This window comes from Ornithorhynchus anatinus, chromosome X5, assembly GCF_004115215.2.
Source record: "Ornithorhynchus anatinus isolate Pmale09 chromosome X5, mOrnAna1.pri.v4, whole genome shotgun sequence".
NCBI lineage: Eukaryota > Metazoa > Chordata > Mammalia > Monotremata > Ornithorhynchidae > Ornithorhynchus > Ornithorhynchus anatinus.
In genome coordinates this window covers 7,734,050-7,750,982 of record NC_041753.1, presented here as the reverse complement: position 1 = coordinate 7,750,982, position 16,933 = coordinate 7,734,050, and the positions used below count along the sequence as shown (strand labels likewise).

Below are 16,933 nucleotides of genomic sequence, written 5' to 3'. Positions count from 1 at the left end.
CGGGGGAGGAGGGAGGAAGGAGGAGGGACGGCTCCCACTCACCCGTCTCGCCCAGAGCAGAGATGGAGTCGACCAACTCCTCCCCGGACAGCCCGCGGAGCAGGAACGTGTACGCCGTTTTGGGCTCCAGGTCAGAGATGGTCACCTCGGTCTGGTCGCCCCCAACCGGCACCTCCTGGAGCCCCCCATCCCCATCCTGGTACTGGACCAGGAAGGAGTCGAAGCGGCCCTCGGGGACCGTCCAGGAGAGGCGCAGGGAGTCCGGGGTCTCGTCTGATACTCTCAGCTCATCCCCCAGGCGGGGCCTGGGAGCAGGGGCCGGAGGGGCGGTGGCCACGGGCCCCGGGGTCCTCGGCGGAGTCACTCCCTCCTCCTCCGTCTCGGCCGCCGGGGCTGAGGGCGAGGAGATCAGCTGGGATCCGAGGCAAGGGAGGGCCGACGCTAGCCGGGCCCTCCGGATTTGGCTCCGGAACCCCGCTCCCTCCGAGGGGAGGGCGGCGGGGCAGCCCCCGACAGTCCTCGCGGAAACCAGGCACCGAGACGCACACGGCGGCCCGGGCATTAACCGGATGGGACGCGCTGAGGCGGAGTCCGCCCCCACCTGGAGGGTTTCTCCGGGGTTTGCCTGAAGCTCGTTGTGGGCAGGGAATGCGTCTGCTATATTGTTATATCGTACTCTCCCGAGGGCTTAGTTACTGTGGTCTGCATACGCTAAGTGCCCAATAAATAGAATTGACCGGATGACCGACTCCTCCGCCATCCCTCCCCACCGCCCTGGATCCAGGGCAGTTGCGTTCCTTTCCCGGGGCCTTCCGAACACAGGCCTCGCTTCCGAGCAGCTGGTCTCGGAGCAGACACTGAGGCACGGAAAGACCGGGTGCTTAGAAGGGAAATGCCAGGCCAGTCGGGGCCCAGCGCTGTAGCGGGCCTGCGCAGGGGACACACGGGCTGAAAACTACCTGGTCCGGGAGGTCTACCGCTGCAGCAGGAGGCGATGGGGAGCGGGACGGGGCCGCCACTCACCGGTCATTCCGTCGGCGGAGATGGGGCCCACGCGCTTCTTGCCCAGGAGCCCGAAGAGGTTGAACTTGTACTTGCGGGCGGGGTCCAGCGGGGAGACGGTGACCGAGCGTTCGGGCCCCTCCACGGGCACCGCCTGGGGCCGCCCCTTGGCGTCCTTGTACTGGATCAGGAAGGAGTCGAAGCGGCCCTCGGGGACCGTCCAGGAGAGGCGCAGCGAGTCCGGGGTGGGGTCCGACACCCAGAGCTCACCTAGGGCCGCTGGCTTCTCCTCAACTCGGGCTGCAGTTGCGGGTAGTGCAGATAATAATAGTGGTATTTGTTAAGCACTTACTACGTGCCAAGCGGTGTACTAAGCGCTGGGGTAGATAGAAGATAATCATGTCCCACATGGGGCTCACAGTCTAAATAGGAGGGAGCACGGGTTTAGAATCCCCATTTTGCAGATGAGGGAACTGAGGCATAGAAGAAGTTAGGCGACTTGCTCGAGGCCACACAGCAGGTAAGCGGCGGAGGTGGGATTAGAACCCAGGGCCTCTGACTCCCGGGCCTGGGTCCTGTCTGCGTGGGGTGGGGTGGAAGCAGCCTGAGCTTTGGGTGAGTCTTTGTCCAAAATGGTGCCCTCCCCATCACCGGCACTTCGTGTCCGGGCAAACCAAGGGGGAATTCCCATGTCTGGGTGGAGGAGGGGGTGACAGCCCCCTCCCCTCTGGACCCCATACCACTCCCCGCCCCCCCGCCCCGGCTTGCCCCAGCCTTTCCGTTTATCCGGGGCCACTCTCTTCTGGTCGTCGAAGAACCCTGCTCCCATCCCCCAGGGTACTTAAGGCACGGGGAAGGGAGGGGCAGCTCCCCTTGAGGAGGTGGGCAGGGGCAAGACTCTGGATTCCATCTCAAAGCCAGCCCGGCCTCTTCTCCCTGCCTTTGGCTTCCAGTCGTACCCTGGGATCCGGGTGCCCCGGCTAGGTGGGCTGGGGTGGGCTGAGGCCCGAGGCCGCCGTTGGAACTGTCGATCAGACTTCTGTTAGAGTCCCGTTGGGAGGGGAGGCAGGGTCTGACTGGACCCCACCTCCCACCATCCCCGCCTCCCCACGGTGGGACGCTGGGAGCGAGCTGGGCTGGGCAGCCCTGGAGCAGATTAGTTGCAGTTTCCGAGCTCCTTGAGGGGCCGGGGTCAGGCAGGGGGAAGCTGGAGAGAAGCCAGGGAGGGACCGAAGCGGCAGGAGGCCCAGAAAGACCCGGAAGGCAGGATGGGACTGGGCGGGTGGGGCGGGGGACGGGGTTACACGGCCAAGCTGCTTCTCAGCGAGGAGAGGACGGGAGGGCGCTCCGGGGCTGAATTAAATTTCCCTTCTGTTAGTCTGTTAGGCTCCCTCAGACTGTCAGCTCTTGGTGGGTGGGAACTGTGACTACCGCCTCTATTATTCTGTACTCTCCCAAGTGCTCAGTGCAGTGCTCGGTACACAAGAGACTATAAACTCCTGAGGGCAGGGACTGTGGCTACCAACTCCACTGTACGGTGTTGGGCACACGGGAAGCGCTCAATAAATACCACTGATGGATTGTTTCAGTTCCCACCTTTCAGTCTAAGAGAGGGAGGGGCCCACCCCCCAACCCCAACGTGGAGGAAACTGAGGTCCCGGATGCACAGATGAGGAAATGAGGACCAAGTCTGGGCATCCTGATGGCCGGTCCCGAGCTCCTTTACCTGTCATCCCCCGCTCCTCTTTTGAAACCTGGGCCCGTCCGTGCCTCCACGGCCCCCACTGGGATCCAGTCGGGGCCACCCCTCGCAGAAAAGCGGAGGTGAAGGGCGGAGACGGGACGGCGGCCGGGGCTGACGGGGAGGGTTCCACTTACGGGTCTTGGCATCGGCGGTGATGGGGCCGTGGCGCTTCCCCCCGTGCAGTCCGAAGAGGAGGAATTTGTACTTCCTGTTGGGTTCGAGGCCAGAGAGGGTGACCTCCCTCTGGTCACCCCCTACCGGCGTGGCCCGGGGCCGCCCGTCCCGGTCTTTGTACTGGGCCACGAAGGAGTCGAAGTGGCCCCGGGGCACCGTCCAGGACAGGCGCAGGGAGTCCGGGGTCGCTTCCGACACCGACAGCTCCCCGAGCCGGGGGGGCTCTGGGGCCTCAGTGGCTGCCACTGTGGCTTCTTCTTCTTCCTCTGAGCTGGGCCCTGGGAGAGAGCAAGAAAGAGAGAGAGAGAGAGAGATGCAGAAAGAGAGGGAGAGAGGGAGAAAGGAGTTGATTCTCTCAGGAAGCCAGAACCGCAAACTCCTTGGGCATGAGACTTCACTTCTCTGTACCTCAGTTACCTCATCTGTAAAATGGGGATTGAGACTATGAGCCCTATGTGGGACAGGGACTGTTTCTAACCTGATTTGTTTGTATCCACCCCAGCGCTTACTACAGTGCCTGGCACACAGTAAGTGCTTAACAAACACCACAGTTATTATTATTACCCCAAAGCTGCAGAGACTGCACCTCCCCTCCACCTCCCTCCCTCTGATTTCTTATCTCTGATGAAAAGGTGACAGAAAAGCTGAGCTCTAGTGACAGCAGCGGGGCTCAGGGGAAAGAGCCCGGGCTTAGGGGTCAGAGGTCATGGGTTCTAATCCCCGATCCGCCACTTGTCAGCTGTGTGACTTTGGGCAGGTCCCTTAACTTCTCGGTGCCTCAGTTACCCCTCCTGTAAAATGGGGATGAAGACTGTGAGCCCCACGTGGGACAACCTGATAACCTTGTGTCTCCCCCAGCGCTCAGTACAGTGCTCGGCACATAGCAAGCGCTTAACAAACACCGACGTTATTATTATTATGAAGGTCCTGGTTGGGGAGGGGGCGGCCTTTCGTGATGCTGAGGGGATGAGAAGCCCCCCCCTCCTTTCAACTCCTCCTGCAGGGGAGGGGCTCCGTAGGGGTTGGCGGGATGGGGGGGTTGGGGAGGGGTCCCCTAAAGGAACAGCTGGTAAGAGAGGGCGCTTCGGATAACAAGGGTCTTCGGAGAAAAGGGTCAGGGGGTGGTGGGCGCGTTCCCCAGCCCGGGAGGGCGGGTCTGATCTTCCCCGCCGGGCTTCGGCCAGGAGGGATGGGAGGCGGGGGGCTACGGTGCGTCTCAACCAGGCGGGTTTAAATCGGGGCGATCCAGGGCTCGTGGGAAAGGGCTGGGGCGGGGGTGGCCGTGGAAAGCAAAATGGGCTCCCCTCTCCCATAAGAAGCAGCACAGCCTAGTGGACGGAGCCCCGGGCCCGGCAGCCGGATGACCTGGGTTCTCAGGTCTCCCTCGCGGCTCTGCCCACCGCTTGTTGTGTGACCTCGGGCAAGTCACTTCGGTGCCCTACGCCTCAGTTTCCCCAACTGTAAAATGGGAATTCAATACCCTTTCTCCCTCCTCACACCGTGAGCCCCACGTGGGACAGGGACTGTGTCCGGCCCTCTAGACTGTGAGCTTGATATGGGCAGGAATTGTCACTGTTTATTGCTGTATCCTCCCAAGAGCTTAGAACAGTGCTCTGTACACAGTAAGCGCTCAATAAGTACCATCGAATGAACGACTGAACGGAGAACCCGATTAACTTGCATTCATTCAATTCAATGGTATTTATTGAGCGCTTACTATGTGCAGAGCACTGTACTAAGTGCTTGCACTGTATCCAAGTACTTGGAACAGTGCTTGATAGAGAGTAAACGCTTAACAAAAATCATCATCATCATCATCATCATCATCATCATCATCATCACCGTCACCTCCCCTGGGATGAGGTGGGAAAGGGAAAGCGTGCGCTGTGCCCGAACCCCGGGTCTGGAGTGGGAGGCGGCCGGGCCTTGGCTCTACCGAGGGCTCTGGCCGGCCCAGTGGGCCCCACGGGTCTGGATCGCTCGGGCCCCGAGAATCCAAGAATTGGGCACCGGGACAGCTCGACCCCCGTCCTGGTTCGGGGGAGAGGCGGGGACAAAGAGGAAGAGCCTAGGGCTGACTGGCCCCCAGAATCCTCAGTCTGGGGACGGCCTGGGGTCCATTTGGACCCCCTCACCCGCCACCAACTGATCCCCAAACTCTGGCCCCAGAGACTCGGTCTACGGTTTCCTGTCTGGCCGCCCCGCCGCTCTGGGGGCAGCAAAGCGGGGAGGGCTGGAGGGTCAGGGCCTCCGGGGCTGCGGGCAGCTTATATGTGGAGGGGTGGGAGTGGGGAGCCTTCCTAGATGCACTTCCCCCCTCCCCTCTGCCTCTGGGTTTTGGGGGGGGTCCACATCCAGCAGGGATGGCAGGCTGTGGAGGCAGGGGAGGAGGCCCAGTCACCCCGCCTTACTTCGGGAGAGCCCTGGGGAAGGAGATTTCACGGACGCCTTCCGATTTTGGCCACTGGACTTGGCCAGATGGCAGTTGAGGGGAGGGCCAGGGAAGGAGAGGCAACAGTAGCCCAGACAGGAGGTGACCAGGGGCTGACCCGGGGACTTGGCTGTCGGGGAGAGGAAGGGGAGGAGTTGGGAGGCAGCGGCAGCTGGGCTCAGTGCCCGGTGCCTGGCGTGGGGCCTGGGGAGAGAAGGGGGAGGGACGTGGGGAAAGGGGTGAGGAGAGTTTGGGGACCCTGGGTTGACGGGGTTTCTGCCCCCTCTGGGAATGGGGAAGGGCTGGGGGCAAAGGGCTGGAGGGAAACCCACAGGACATCCAGATCGGGGAGACTTGCAGTCAGGGCGGGTGGCGAGAAGCAGCGTGGCCTAGCGGGAAGAGCTGGGAGTCAGAGGACCTGGCTTCTCATCCTGGCTCTGCCACTTGCCAACAACTGTGTGACACTGGGCCCGTCCCTTCCCTTCTCTGAAGCTCAGTTTCCCCATCTGCAAAGCGGGGACTCAATATCTGTTCTCCCTCTCCCTTAGACTGCGAGACCCCTGTGGGACAGGGGCTGTGTCTGCCCTGACCAACTTGGATCTCCCCCAGCACTTGGGGCTGTGCTTGGCACCTAGTAAGCGCTCAATAAATACCACGATGATCAATGACTATTATTAGAGGAGCGGAGGGAGGGATCCAGGAGGTGGTGGGATCAAGGCAGACGGTGCAGGGCCACCTAGGAAGTGGGCAGGGAGGGCATCCGGTGGAGTCGACAGGAAAAGACAGAGACGCTAAAGGAGTCGGGAAGCAGCGTGACATAGGGAAAGAGCCCGGATGTGGGAGCCCGGCTCCGCCACTTGTCCACTGTGTGACCTTGGGCGGGTCACTTCATTTCTCTGGGCCTCAGTTTCCTCAACTATGTAATGGGGATTCAATAGCTGTTCTCCCTCCTACTTAGACTGAGGAGCCCTGGCTAGGAGCGGAGGCCCGGAGCGGGGAACTGACGGATCAGTGAGGCGGCATTCTGGGGGACCCGGGGTGTCTCACCCGCCGGGAGGGGGGCCGTTGAGGTGACGACGGAGACGGGGCCCACGCGTTGTTTGCCTTGGAGGCCGAAGAGGTTCAGCTTGTACTTCCTGTCGGGCTCCAGGCCGGAGACGGTGACCTCGGTCTGGTCGCCCCCGACCCGCACCGTCTGGGGCCGCCCGTCCGCGTCCTGATACATGACCACGAAGGAGTCGAAGCGGCCCTCGGGGACCGTCCAGGAGAGGCTCAGGGAGTCTGGGGTCTCGTCCGTCACCGACAGCTCCCCCAGACGGGGCTCGGAGGGGGGCTCCGTGGGAGGCTCGGAAGTCAGTAGTTCCTCATCTCTGGGGGCTGAGGTAGACAGAGGTGGGGAGAGAGGGTGAGCCAGACGCAAGGGCAGGCGGACTCGGGATGGGGGAGATTTAGTTAACGGCGGTGTCGGGAATCGGATGGGTTTCACCCCATTAAATCGGACCCCCGTGCGGTTGGGCCCGTTCAGAATTCCAGGTCATTAAATGGATTTACAACTCTAATCACTTCCACTTGCATTTGCTCCCTTTATTCACCCGTCCCTAACCCCCACGGCATTTATGTTCATATCCATAATTTACTTATAATTAGTGCCTGTCTCCCCCTCTAGACTGTAAGCTCCCTGTGGGCAGAGAATGTGTCTACCACTCTGTTATACTGTACTGTTCCAAGCGCTTAGTACAGTGTTCCCCGCACAGGAAGTGCTCAATAAACATGATCGATTGATAACCTTCTTCCAGCTCCCTCCCCTGAGCTCTTGGATCCGCCTTCAATTCCTGGCCCAGCCACTCACTTGTGGAGTCGGGAAGCAGTGTGGCCTGGTGGAAACAGCTCGGGCTGGGAGGCTGAAAACCCGAGTTCTAATCCTGACTCCGCCACTAGCCCGCTGAGCCTAAGTCACTTAACCTCCTGGCCCTCAGTTTCCTCATCTGTAAAATGGGGCTAAAACACCTGCTCCCCCCTCTCTGAGATTGTCAGCCTCACGAGGGACAGGGACTGTGCCGACCTGATTATCTCATATCTACCCCAGCACTTAGAACAGTGCTGGACGCAAAGTAAGTGCGTAAGGAATACCCACAACAACATGTAAAGAATCTGAGGACCAAGGGCCCGGGGCAGGGGAGGCCGGACGCAGGGTGCAGGGTGGGGACCGGGGCCCAGCCGATCGTATCTGGCTCCAAGCTCCCCGCTCCCCTCTCTCACCTGTCTCTCCGACGACAGAGACGGGGCCCACGCGCTCTTGGCCGTGGAGCCCATAGACGTTCATCTTGTACTTCCTGTCGGGCTCCAGGCCGGAGACGGAGACCTCGGTCTGGTCTCCCCCGACCCGCACCGTCTGGGGCCGCCCATTCGAGTCTTTATATTGGATGACGAAAGCGTCGAAGTGGCCCTCGGGGACCGTCCAGGAGAGGCGCAGGGAGTCCGCGGTCTCATCCGACACCGACAGCTCACCGAGGCGGGGAGGTTCCGGGGCCTGTGTGGCTGGGGTCTCTTCCTCTTGAGGGGCTGGGGGAGAGAGAGACAGAGATAGAGAGACAGTAAACGCCTTCGTGTATTCAATCTTTCCTCGTGTACCCTTCTCTCATCGATACCGCTGAATGATTCATTGATCGACTGCTGCTTCCTCTCCCAGTGAAGGATTTTGGTGTCCGCTTCCCCAACCAGAGGGAAGGGATCGTGTCTGCCAACTCTCTTGGCAAGCTAGGTCACGCTGCTTCTCAGACTGGAGGGAAGGAGGCCAGGGAGGAGATCGGTGTTTTTAACCGGGCTACGACGAGAACTGGGGCCAGGCTGGTGGGATGAAGTGGAAGGGGTGGATCGGGGAAACGCAGCACTGGAGGAGATAGTAGGATTTTGGGGTTGACTTCGCCTGAGAGCCAAAAGATGGGGTAGAGTCTCGGAGGGGTGCCAAGATTCGGGGGACGACGGCGGGGTTGTTGACGGAGATGGGGAAGTTAGGAGAAGGAGGAAGGCGCTTAGGAGGGCAAGAGAAATATTCACTATTTCATTCAATGCTATTTACTGAGTGCTTACTAGTAGCGGAGCACTGCACTGAGCGCTTAGGAGAGGGACAATACCACAGAGTTGGCTGGCGTGTTCCCTGTCCACAGATTATCCAGTCTGGTTGGGGGCAGTCAGCTGAAAAGCAAAAACCCCTGAGGGGGTCGGGGGGGGGGGGTGGGGGCGGCAAGCTGCACGGCCTAATGGATAGAGCTCGGGCCTGGGAATTAGAAAGAACTGGGTTCTAATCCGGACTCCGCCACTTGTCTACAGGGTGACCTTGCGCAAGTCACTTTGCTTCTCTGTGCCTCAGTTACTTCATCTGTAAAATGGGGAAGACTGTGAAGTCCCAAATGGAAAATGGACTGATTAGCTTGTATCTCCCCCAGCGATCGGTATAGTGTCGGGAATACAGTAAACGCTTAACAAATATTGTTAAAAATACCCCAAAACTTGTGGGCAGCGGACGTGTCTCCCGACTCCGTTGTACTGTACTTTCCCAAGTGCTTAGTGGAGTGCTCGGCACAGAGTAAGAGCTTAATACATAAGATTAATACATACTACTCATAGACTGATATGTGGTTGACTCACTGATCCTTGAAACCCTGATGGAGGGAGCTAAGGCTAAAGGGCCGGGGGGGGGAGGCTCTCCTCTCCCTTCATTTATTCACTCAACGGTATCTTACCGCATCTGTAAAATGGGGATGAAGACTGTGAGCCTCCCGTGGGACGACCCGATCACCCTGTATCTCCCCCAGCGCTTAGAACAGTGCTCGGCACATAGTGAGCGCTTAACAAATACCAACATTATTAAGAGCCCTTTACATGCGCATCCCTGAGCCGAGTGTTGGGGAAGACTACCTTAAAGGAAAAGTAAGACTCGCCCCTCAGTGGACTCACAATCTAAAAGAGGGGCTAGGGAGTTGGCTAACAGGAAAATTAATCCATACTATTTATCGAGTACTTGGGGTGTGCAGAGCACTGTACTGAACGTCTTGGGAGAACACAACAGAGCTGAACGACTATTACTATTCCTTATTACTCCACTACTTAGAACCGAGGGGGCAGGCTAACTTCCCTAAAACGGTGACGGACAAAGAGTCGGCGCTTAACGAATACCGTCATTATTATTCACTCCCCCTTCCGCCCCCAGTCACCACTCCTGGGGACCTTTCACAGAGGAGAAATGGGGAACGTCAAGGCCCACGAGTGGAGAAAGCTTGGTCACGGGACTCTCCTATTCCCCCAGAGCCGAGAGGAGGAAGACGTGCTCAAGGGGAGAAGGCGAAGGTGGGGGCGTCTCGGAAGTAGACAGGACTCCTGGTGGCACGACCCTGCTCTGTACGCTTGAGCAAAGGGAGAGGAGGAGGAGGAGGAGGAAAGGAGGAGGAGAGGGGGTCCAAGTGGGTTTTGAGGAAGGAGAAAGGATACACGAGGAGACAGGGCAGGGGAGGAGGAGGGGGCCGCCACTCACCGGTGGTGCCGTCGGCGGAGATGGGGCCGACGCGCTTCTTGCCCAGGAGCCCGAAGAGGTTGAACTTGTACTTGCGGGCGGGGTCCAGCGGGGAGACGGTGACCGAGCGCTCGGGCCCCTCCACGGGCACCGCCCGGGGCCGCCCCTTGGCGTCCTTGTACTGAACGAGGAAGGAGTCGAAGCGGCCCTCGGGGACCGTCCAGGAGAGGCGCAGCGAGTCCGGGGTCGGGTCCGACACCCGCAGCTCACCCAGGCGGGGCTCCGGGGCCCGGAGGGTTGGGGTCGCTTCGCCTCGGGGGGCTGGGGCGGAGAGATGGGAAGAGACGGGGGTCTGGAGGGTGAAGGCTCCCGGACAGGTTGGGGGGCTAGTCGGCCTGATCTGAGTCCCCCGGATCATAGAGGGGGGACAGGTCGAGGTCAGGCGAGAGTGAGGGATGAGGGTCTTCCCCGAGGAAAGGGAGGAGGAGGAAAAGGAGGAAGAGGAGGGGAGGAAATGGGGAATGGTCAGAAAGGGGAAAGGGGCTCAGGAGAAGGGAGTTTTGAGGAAGGGAAAAGGAGGCACGAGGATCCAGGGCAGGGGAGGAGAACGGGGCCGCCACTCACCCGTGGTTCCGTCGGCGGAGATGGGGCCGACGCGCTTCTTGCCCAGGAACCCGAAGAGGTTGAACTTGTACTTGCGGGCGGGGTCCAGCGGGGAGACGGTGACCGAGCGCTCGGGCCCCTCCACGGGCACCGCCTGGGGCCGCCCCTTGGCGTCCTTGTACTGGACCAGGAAGGAGTCGAAGCGGCCCTCGGGGACCGTCCAGGAGAGGCGCAGCGAGTCCGGGGTCGGGTCCGACACCCGCAGCTCCCCGAGGCGGCCCAGGGCCCCCGGGCCAGGATCCTTCTGGGCAGCTGAGGGAGGGCAAGATGGACAGAGGAGATGGAACAGGGGCCCACGGGACGGGAAGCTTTATCTGCTCACCGCTACAGAAAATGGCGATGGAGTCACTTCACTTCTCTATGCTTCTGTTTCCCCGTCTCTTAAACGGGGATAAAATAGCCGCTCTCCCTCCCTCTTAGGCCGGGATCGCTGTGTGAGACAGGGTCCCTGTCTGATTCGACGGTGTTTAGCACAGGGCTCGGCACGCAGTGAGAGCTTAATAAATGCCACACTGACTATGACATCACCCCATTCTGACACCTCCCTCTGTGTGGGGCTACTGGGTGGGTTTTTTCTTTCTCTTTCTCTCTCTTTTATGGTATTTGGTAGCACTTACTACGCGTCATGCACCGGTCTACTGTCCCACAGGGGGCTCACACGGAGAGAGGATAATTTAATCCCCATTTCACAGACCAGGTAACTGAGGGACAGGGGAGTTAAGAGTCTTATCGGAGGCCATCCAGCAGACAAGTGGCAAAGCTGGGATCAGAACCCAGGTCCTCTGACTCCCAAGCTCGGGCTTTTTCCACTTGCCCATGCTGCTCCTCTCTTGCCCCCCAACTTATCGCTGTCTCCTCCATCCCCCTCTCCCCCCTCTGAGCTGGAGTCCGGTGGGGCCTGGAGTCCGGGGCCGGAAGGAGGGGCTGCCGGCCGGGGGTCGCTCACCGGTCTTGGCTTCGGCGGAGATGGGGCCGACGCGCTTCTTGCCCAGGAGGCCGAAGAGGTTGAACTTGTACTTGCGGGCGGGGTCCAGCGGGGAGACGGTGACCGAGCGCTCGGGCCCCTCCACGGGCACCGCCTGGGGCCTCCCCTTGGCGTCCTTGTACTGGACCAGGAAGGAGTCGAAGCGGCCCTCGGGGACCGTCCAGGAGAGGCGCAGCGAGTCCGGGGTCACGTCCGACACCCGCAGCTCCCCGAGGCGGGGGGTCTTAGGGGTTTCTCCCCTTGCCGGAGCTGCGGGAGGGAGGGGGTCGTGGTAACAGCCGTCACCCCCCCCCCCCGCCCCAGGCCTCCCACCTCCGAGGGACCCCATCTCCGAGTAGAGGCCTTTCAATATGTTGGAGGGCCCTGGGTTCTCTTGTGAGAGTTTTAATTCCCCCCGGGATATTCCTGGCAGTTTCAACACCGCCCCCTCACCTCTCTCCAGCAGTTTCCACCTACTCCTTTCAAATGCCTTTCTGTCTCCTCATCTCCCCTCCTCTTTTCCTCTCCCCTCTCCCCTTGTCCCCAAGGGACAAGAAGCTGGCATGGGTGAGGCCGGAGAACCGGGTTCCCTCTCCCTCCCCTCGGGGCAATGGCTCCTCACTGGCCAGCTCTTTGGAAACCTCAGCTCACCCACCCCCCCGCCTCCTGGCCTCCGCCTCCAGGGCCCGCACCCGGGGGTCTTCGTTTCCTCCCCCAGGCCTGGAGCATTCGCGGAGGGGTCCCCTCCCACTCTCCGAGGCCGTGGCCCGGCTCCGGGGCTGGATGGCCAGGCCCGATCGCGGGCTACCCGTAGTCCCCGTGTCGCCCGGCCGCGCTCCTGGGTCTGGTGGTCCCCATTTCAGCCGGCCCCGCTCCCGGGCCCGGCGGTCCCCACGTCAGCCGGCCCCACTGGCGGGTCTGGCGGCCCCCGTGTGGGTCGGCCCCGTTCCCGGGCCCGGGGGGGTTCCCCGTGTCATCCGGTCCGCCTCACCTGTGCGGTTCCGGTAGACGAGCGGGGCGGTGCTCCGGCCCTCGGGAGACACCCCGGACAGGTGCAGCTCGTAGTCGGTGCCGGGGGCGGGCAGGAGGGCCTCGCGGACCTGGCCGGGCACCGTCTCCTCGCGGGGCCCGGGCACCCCCGCCACCCACTGCTGCAGCAAGAAGCGGTCGAAGGTCTCCGGCCGGGCCACCCAGGTGACCCGCAGTAGGCCGGCCCCCGCGTCCGTCACGTTCAGCTCCCCCAGCAGCCCCCAGCGCTCCACCGGGGTGTTCGCCACCCCCTGCGTGGTGGGCGGGGGGGGCAGCCCCGGGGGCGGGGGCTGGTCCGTGGCACTGGAGAAGCCTGGTGGGGGCGGGGGAAGGATGGGGGTGACAGAGAGAGATGGGGGTTAAGCCCAGGAGCCTCCCTATCCCCCGCCTCCCCTTTGCCCCGGAGCCCCTCTCCATCCGGCCTCCGCTCCTGGAAAAGAACTCGGAGACCCATCACCCCACCACCACCAGCCTCTGGGCGCAATCTCGGGCCGCCCTAGAACGGAACCCCACCACCCGGAGCCCAGCCCACCCCGAGAGATGCCCCCTCCCCAGCCTTCCCGCCCCTCCCCGCGGCCCCCTCTTGGGGGGAGAATCCCGACTTCCATTAGTGCTGCGGTGAGAAGCCTGGAAGAGAGGAGGGGAAGACGGTGGGGTTAGCAGGGAGAGGGCCGGAGACAGATCGGGAGGGTCGGGGGCAGCCAGAGAGCGGAGGGGGACAGGGAGTCAGCTCCATCCAGGTCCCTCGGGGGGGGCCGATCTGTGTTTGGGGACCCTGCGGAGAGAGAAAGTCTCCCCCACCCCCCCCACCCCCCACCCCATAGCTGCCACGAGTCCTCTCCCGACGGCCCTGGGCAGCTCCTGGATCCTGCGGGAGAGAGAGGCGAGCGGAGCATAGGCCCCAGTGAAATCCAGTCAAGTTTGGGAAGGGCGAGAGACCCCTGACTGCTTCAGTGACTCCCCGGTCCTCCCCGGCGGTCTCAATATTCTCCCGGCTCACTTTCTCATAGGGGTTTCAAAGCTCCCCATGGCCGGGGGCCGGCCCGGTCGGTGAGATTTGACCTCCCCGGGCAGGCCTCCTGGGTGTCTGTCTGTCCACCTAGACCGTAAGCTCGTCTCTAGAATGTAAACCCCTTGTGGGCTGGGAATGCGCCTATCGTATTGTTGTATTGTACTCTCCCCAGTGCTCGGTACGGTGCTCTGCACACACGGTAAGCGCTCAATAGATACGGCTGATTGACTGACTGACTCTCCCTCTCTCTCCCTGTGTTCTGGTTCAATGGCCCGCTCGCATCTCAATCGCTGGCATCTCCTCCCGGGTCTTTCGTTTGAGTCCGCCCATCTCCCCCCCCCCCCGCTGGACCGTAGGCTCCTTCGGGGCAGTTTCTGTCACTGCTGTGCTGGGTTCAAATGGTGACGATTATGAGAAGAGAAGCAGGGTGGCCTAACGGAAAGAGCCCAGGCCCGGGCTCTAATCCTGGCTCCGTCACTTGCCTGCTACGTGACCTTGGGCAAGTCGCTTTACTTCTCAGTACCTCAGTTCCCTCATCTGTAAAATGGGGATTCAATGCCTGTTCTCCCTCCTACTTAGACCGGATGCCTGACATGATCAATATGTTTCTCTACCGGTGCCTGACACACGAGTAAGCGCTTCATAATAATAATAAATAAACACAATAATAATAATAATAATAATGACAGCACTTAGCACTCACCCCGTGCCAAGCACTGTGCTAAGGTGCTGCTGGGGTAGCTAGAAGATAACCAGAGAGGACACAGTCCCTGAGAGGCATGGGGCAGACTTCTCCATCTAAGGGGGAGGGAGAACAGGTATTGTGTTCCCATTTTACAGATGAGGAAGCAGGAATAGAGAAGGGAAATGACTTGCCCAAGGTAACACAGCCAGGACCAGAACCTCAATTCCTGCTGCTGCTGAGGTGACGTTGACCACCGGGACGCCTGCCCTCAGATAGAGACTGAAGGGCTGTCAGACCCAGCCCCCCCCGTCCCCGACTCCTCTCGCCGGCCTGTGGGCCCGGGGGTCCGAAGAGACGGGGGGCCCCGGGGCCAGGAGATAATGGAACTTCTTCGGTGTCTCCCTTGGGTTTCTGGGCCCGGGAGGGCCCAGGCAGGCTGGGGGTTCCGTGAGGGGCCCCCGCGGGTCAAAGTTTGGCCGCCCTGGGTGGAGATGGGGGCGGGGGTGGGGGCGGGAGCTGGATGGGCTGGGTGACTGGTCAGTCTTAGGCCCTCTGGCCCTCAGTCCCCACGAGGCCCTCTGCTTGGCGCCCTTTCGGCCTGCACGTTCACGCCCGCTTGCCTCTGCCACTAGGCCAACGCCACCTGCCCGGGGCGAGGGGGCCGAGGAGCCTCACTTTCTCTCCATCCACGCCCTCCTTGGTGCCCGGGCCCCGGGGCCGGGTCCCGCCTCGGCCCGTCGGCTCCCGAGGCCGGGGCCCGCGCCCCTCCCCTTCTCCTGCCCACCCCCGGCGGGCCCGGGACGGAGCCAGCTCCCTGAGAGGCGGGGAGGGGACAGGGGCCGGACCGGGGGGGGGGGGGGGGGCGGGGAGGGGGTTTGGGGGGAGGGAGAAGCGTCAGGGAGACGTGAGCGGAGCCGACGAGGCCTCGTTATTTCGGGGACACCGGGAGCCAGGCCGGGCCGGCTGCTCACCCTGCCCCCCGCCGCCCCCATGCAACCGCTCCCCCCGCCCCCCACCCCACGCTACCTGTGGTGGTGATGAAGGCGTAAGACTTGGAGGCCTGCCCGTCCCGGACCCCGTGGACCTCCACGTGATAGGTGGTGCCCGGCGCCAGGCCGGGCAGGAGGGCCGCGCGGGCCGCCCCCGGCACCTCCAGCTCCCCGCCGGGCCCCCCCCGCGCCGGGCCCCTCCCCGCCGGGCCCGCCCCCCGTGCCGGGGGCCAGCGGCCTCCAACGCAGCACCACCTGCTCGAACTGGCCCCGCAGTCCGTCCAGGGAGATGAGCAGGGCCCCGTCCTCCGACTGGCCCAACACCTCGGGCTTGGGGTGGCGGGGGCGGCCCAGCCCCTCCACCCAGTCGACACCTTCGGGGGACGGGCCGTAGATGCTCCGGGCCGAGTACTGGGTCCAGCTGCCGGGCGGGGCCTCGGTGGGGGCGGCGGGCCGGGGGGCCGGGGCCCCCGGCGCACGGCGCTGCAGGTAGGTGTGGATGGAGCGGGCCACGGAGCCGTAGGTCTGGTTGCCGGGCAGCGGGTAGCCGCGGCCCCGGAGGTAGCGCTCCAGCTCCTGCACCGAGTCCCGGAAGCGGCCCAGCTCGGCGGCCAGGTGGTCCAGGCCCCGGAACGGGGGCGGGGTGGGCCGGGACCCCCTCCGAGGCGGCGGCATCTCTTCCTTCGGGCGGCCCCGCGGGCGCCCCTGCTCCTCCCGAGGCCGCGCTGGGCCCGGGACCGGGGTGGGGCGGGGCCGGGGCCGAGGGGGTGGGGGCGGGACGCGGGGACGAGACTCCCAGAAGTTGTGGGACGGTGCTGCTGGGGGCAAAATAAGGCGGGGTGGGGGGGGGGAGGGAGAGGAAGGAGGCGGGGGTCAGGGAGGATCGGGCACCAGGTCCAGCCCCCCTCCTCAAAAACCCTTTTATGCCTCCCCGGCCCCCCCGACGCCCTGCTGCCCCGGCCCCCGGCCCACCTGCAAGGGTAAAGGAGATAAAGGAGAGTCAGTGTTCCCCACTGTCACTGCAACACACACACACACACACACACAAACACACGGCCCCTTCCCGACGGCCGGCGGGCCCCCCCTGGAAAGAAGACTGAACGGCCACTGGGTCCCTAAAGCCGGAGGAAGGAAGAGGGGGAGAGCGGGGCTGGGGACGGGGAGGACGGGAGAACCGGGATGCGGGCCGAGCGAGGGCTTCGCCGGGTACGGAGACTTGGAGGGCTCCGGCCTGCTCGAGGTGGGGACGGAAGGAGGGAAAAGTCCGGGAGCCTGAAAGAGACTTGAGAACGGAGGTGGTGAGAGGGCAGCCGTGACCCTCCTCTCATCGGCCCCTGGCCCGCACTTGCCCCCCCGACTTAAAGCTGCCCCTGACCCCTGAGCCCCAACCCCGGGCCCGCTCTGAATCCAGACCCCAATCTCAGTCGCCCCCTGTGGGCCAGCGGGGCCTCTCTCGGGACGGCTCAGGCCCCGGCCTCGGGTGCCCGGGGCTCCGGGACGCTGAGATGTCTCTGAGGAGAGTCACGGGAATTGGCGGGTGGGTTCGCTGTTCTCCCCGCCCCACCCTCCAGGGCCTGGAGGCCGGTTACGGACACATCCCTCCGTAAACCGCAAACTCGCTGCGGGCAGGGAACGTGCCTACCAACTCTGTTGTGTTGGACTCTCCCAAGCGCTTAGTCCAGTGATCCGCACACGGTGAGCGCTCGATAGATAGCACCGACTGACTGATA

The 16,933-nt window shown here is 62.8% G+C and overlaps 1 protein-coding gene across 1 annotated transcript in view; it reads right to left on the bottom strand.

The window, feature by feature from the left end:
- TNXB (tenascin XB) overlaps nt 1–16,933 on the bottom strand; it is a 49,220-nt gene that overhangs the window by 19,360 nt on the left and 12,927 nt on the right. Inside the window, 9 exon segments of the mRNA XM_039910820.1 lie at nt 43–393; nt 1,024–1,302; nt 2,881–3,198; nt 6,399–6,728; nt 7,611–7,913; nt 9,883–10,182; nt 10,486–10,776; nt 11,471–11,758; nt 12,480–12,830. Of these exon segments, the coding sequence (XP_039766754.1) occupies nt 43–393; nt 1,024–1,302; nt 2,881–3,198; nt 6,399–6,728; nt 7,611–7,913; nt 9,883–10,182; nt 10,486–10,776; nt 11,471–11,758; nt 12,480–12,830 (2,811 nt within the window).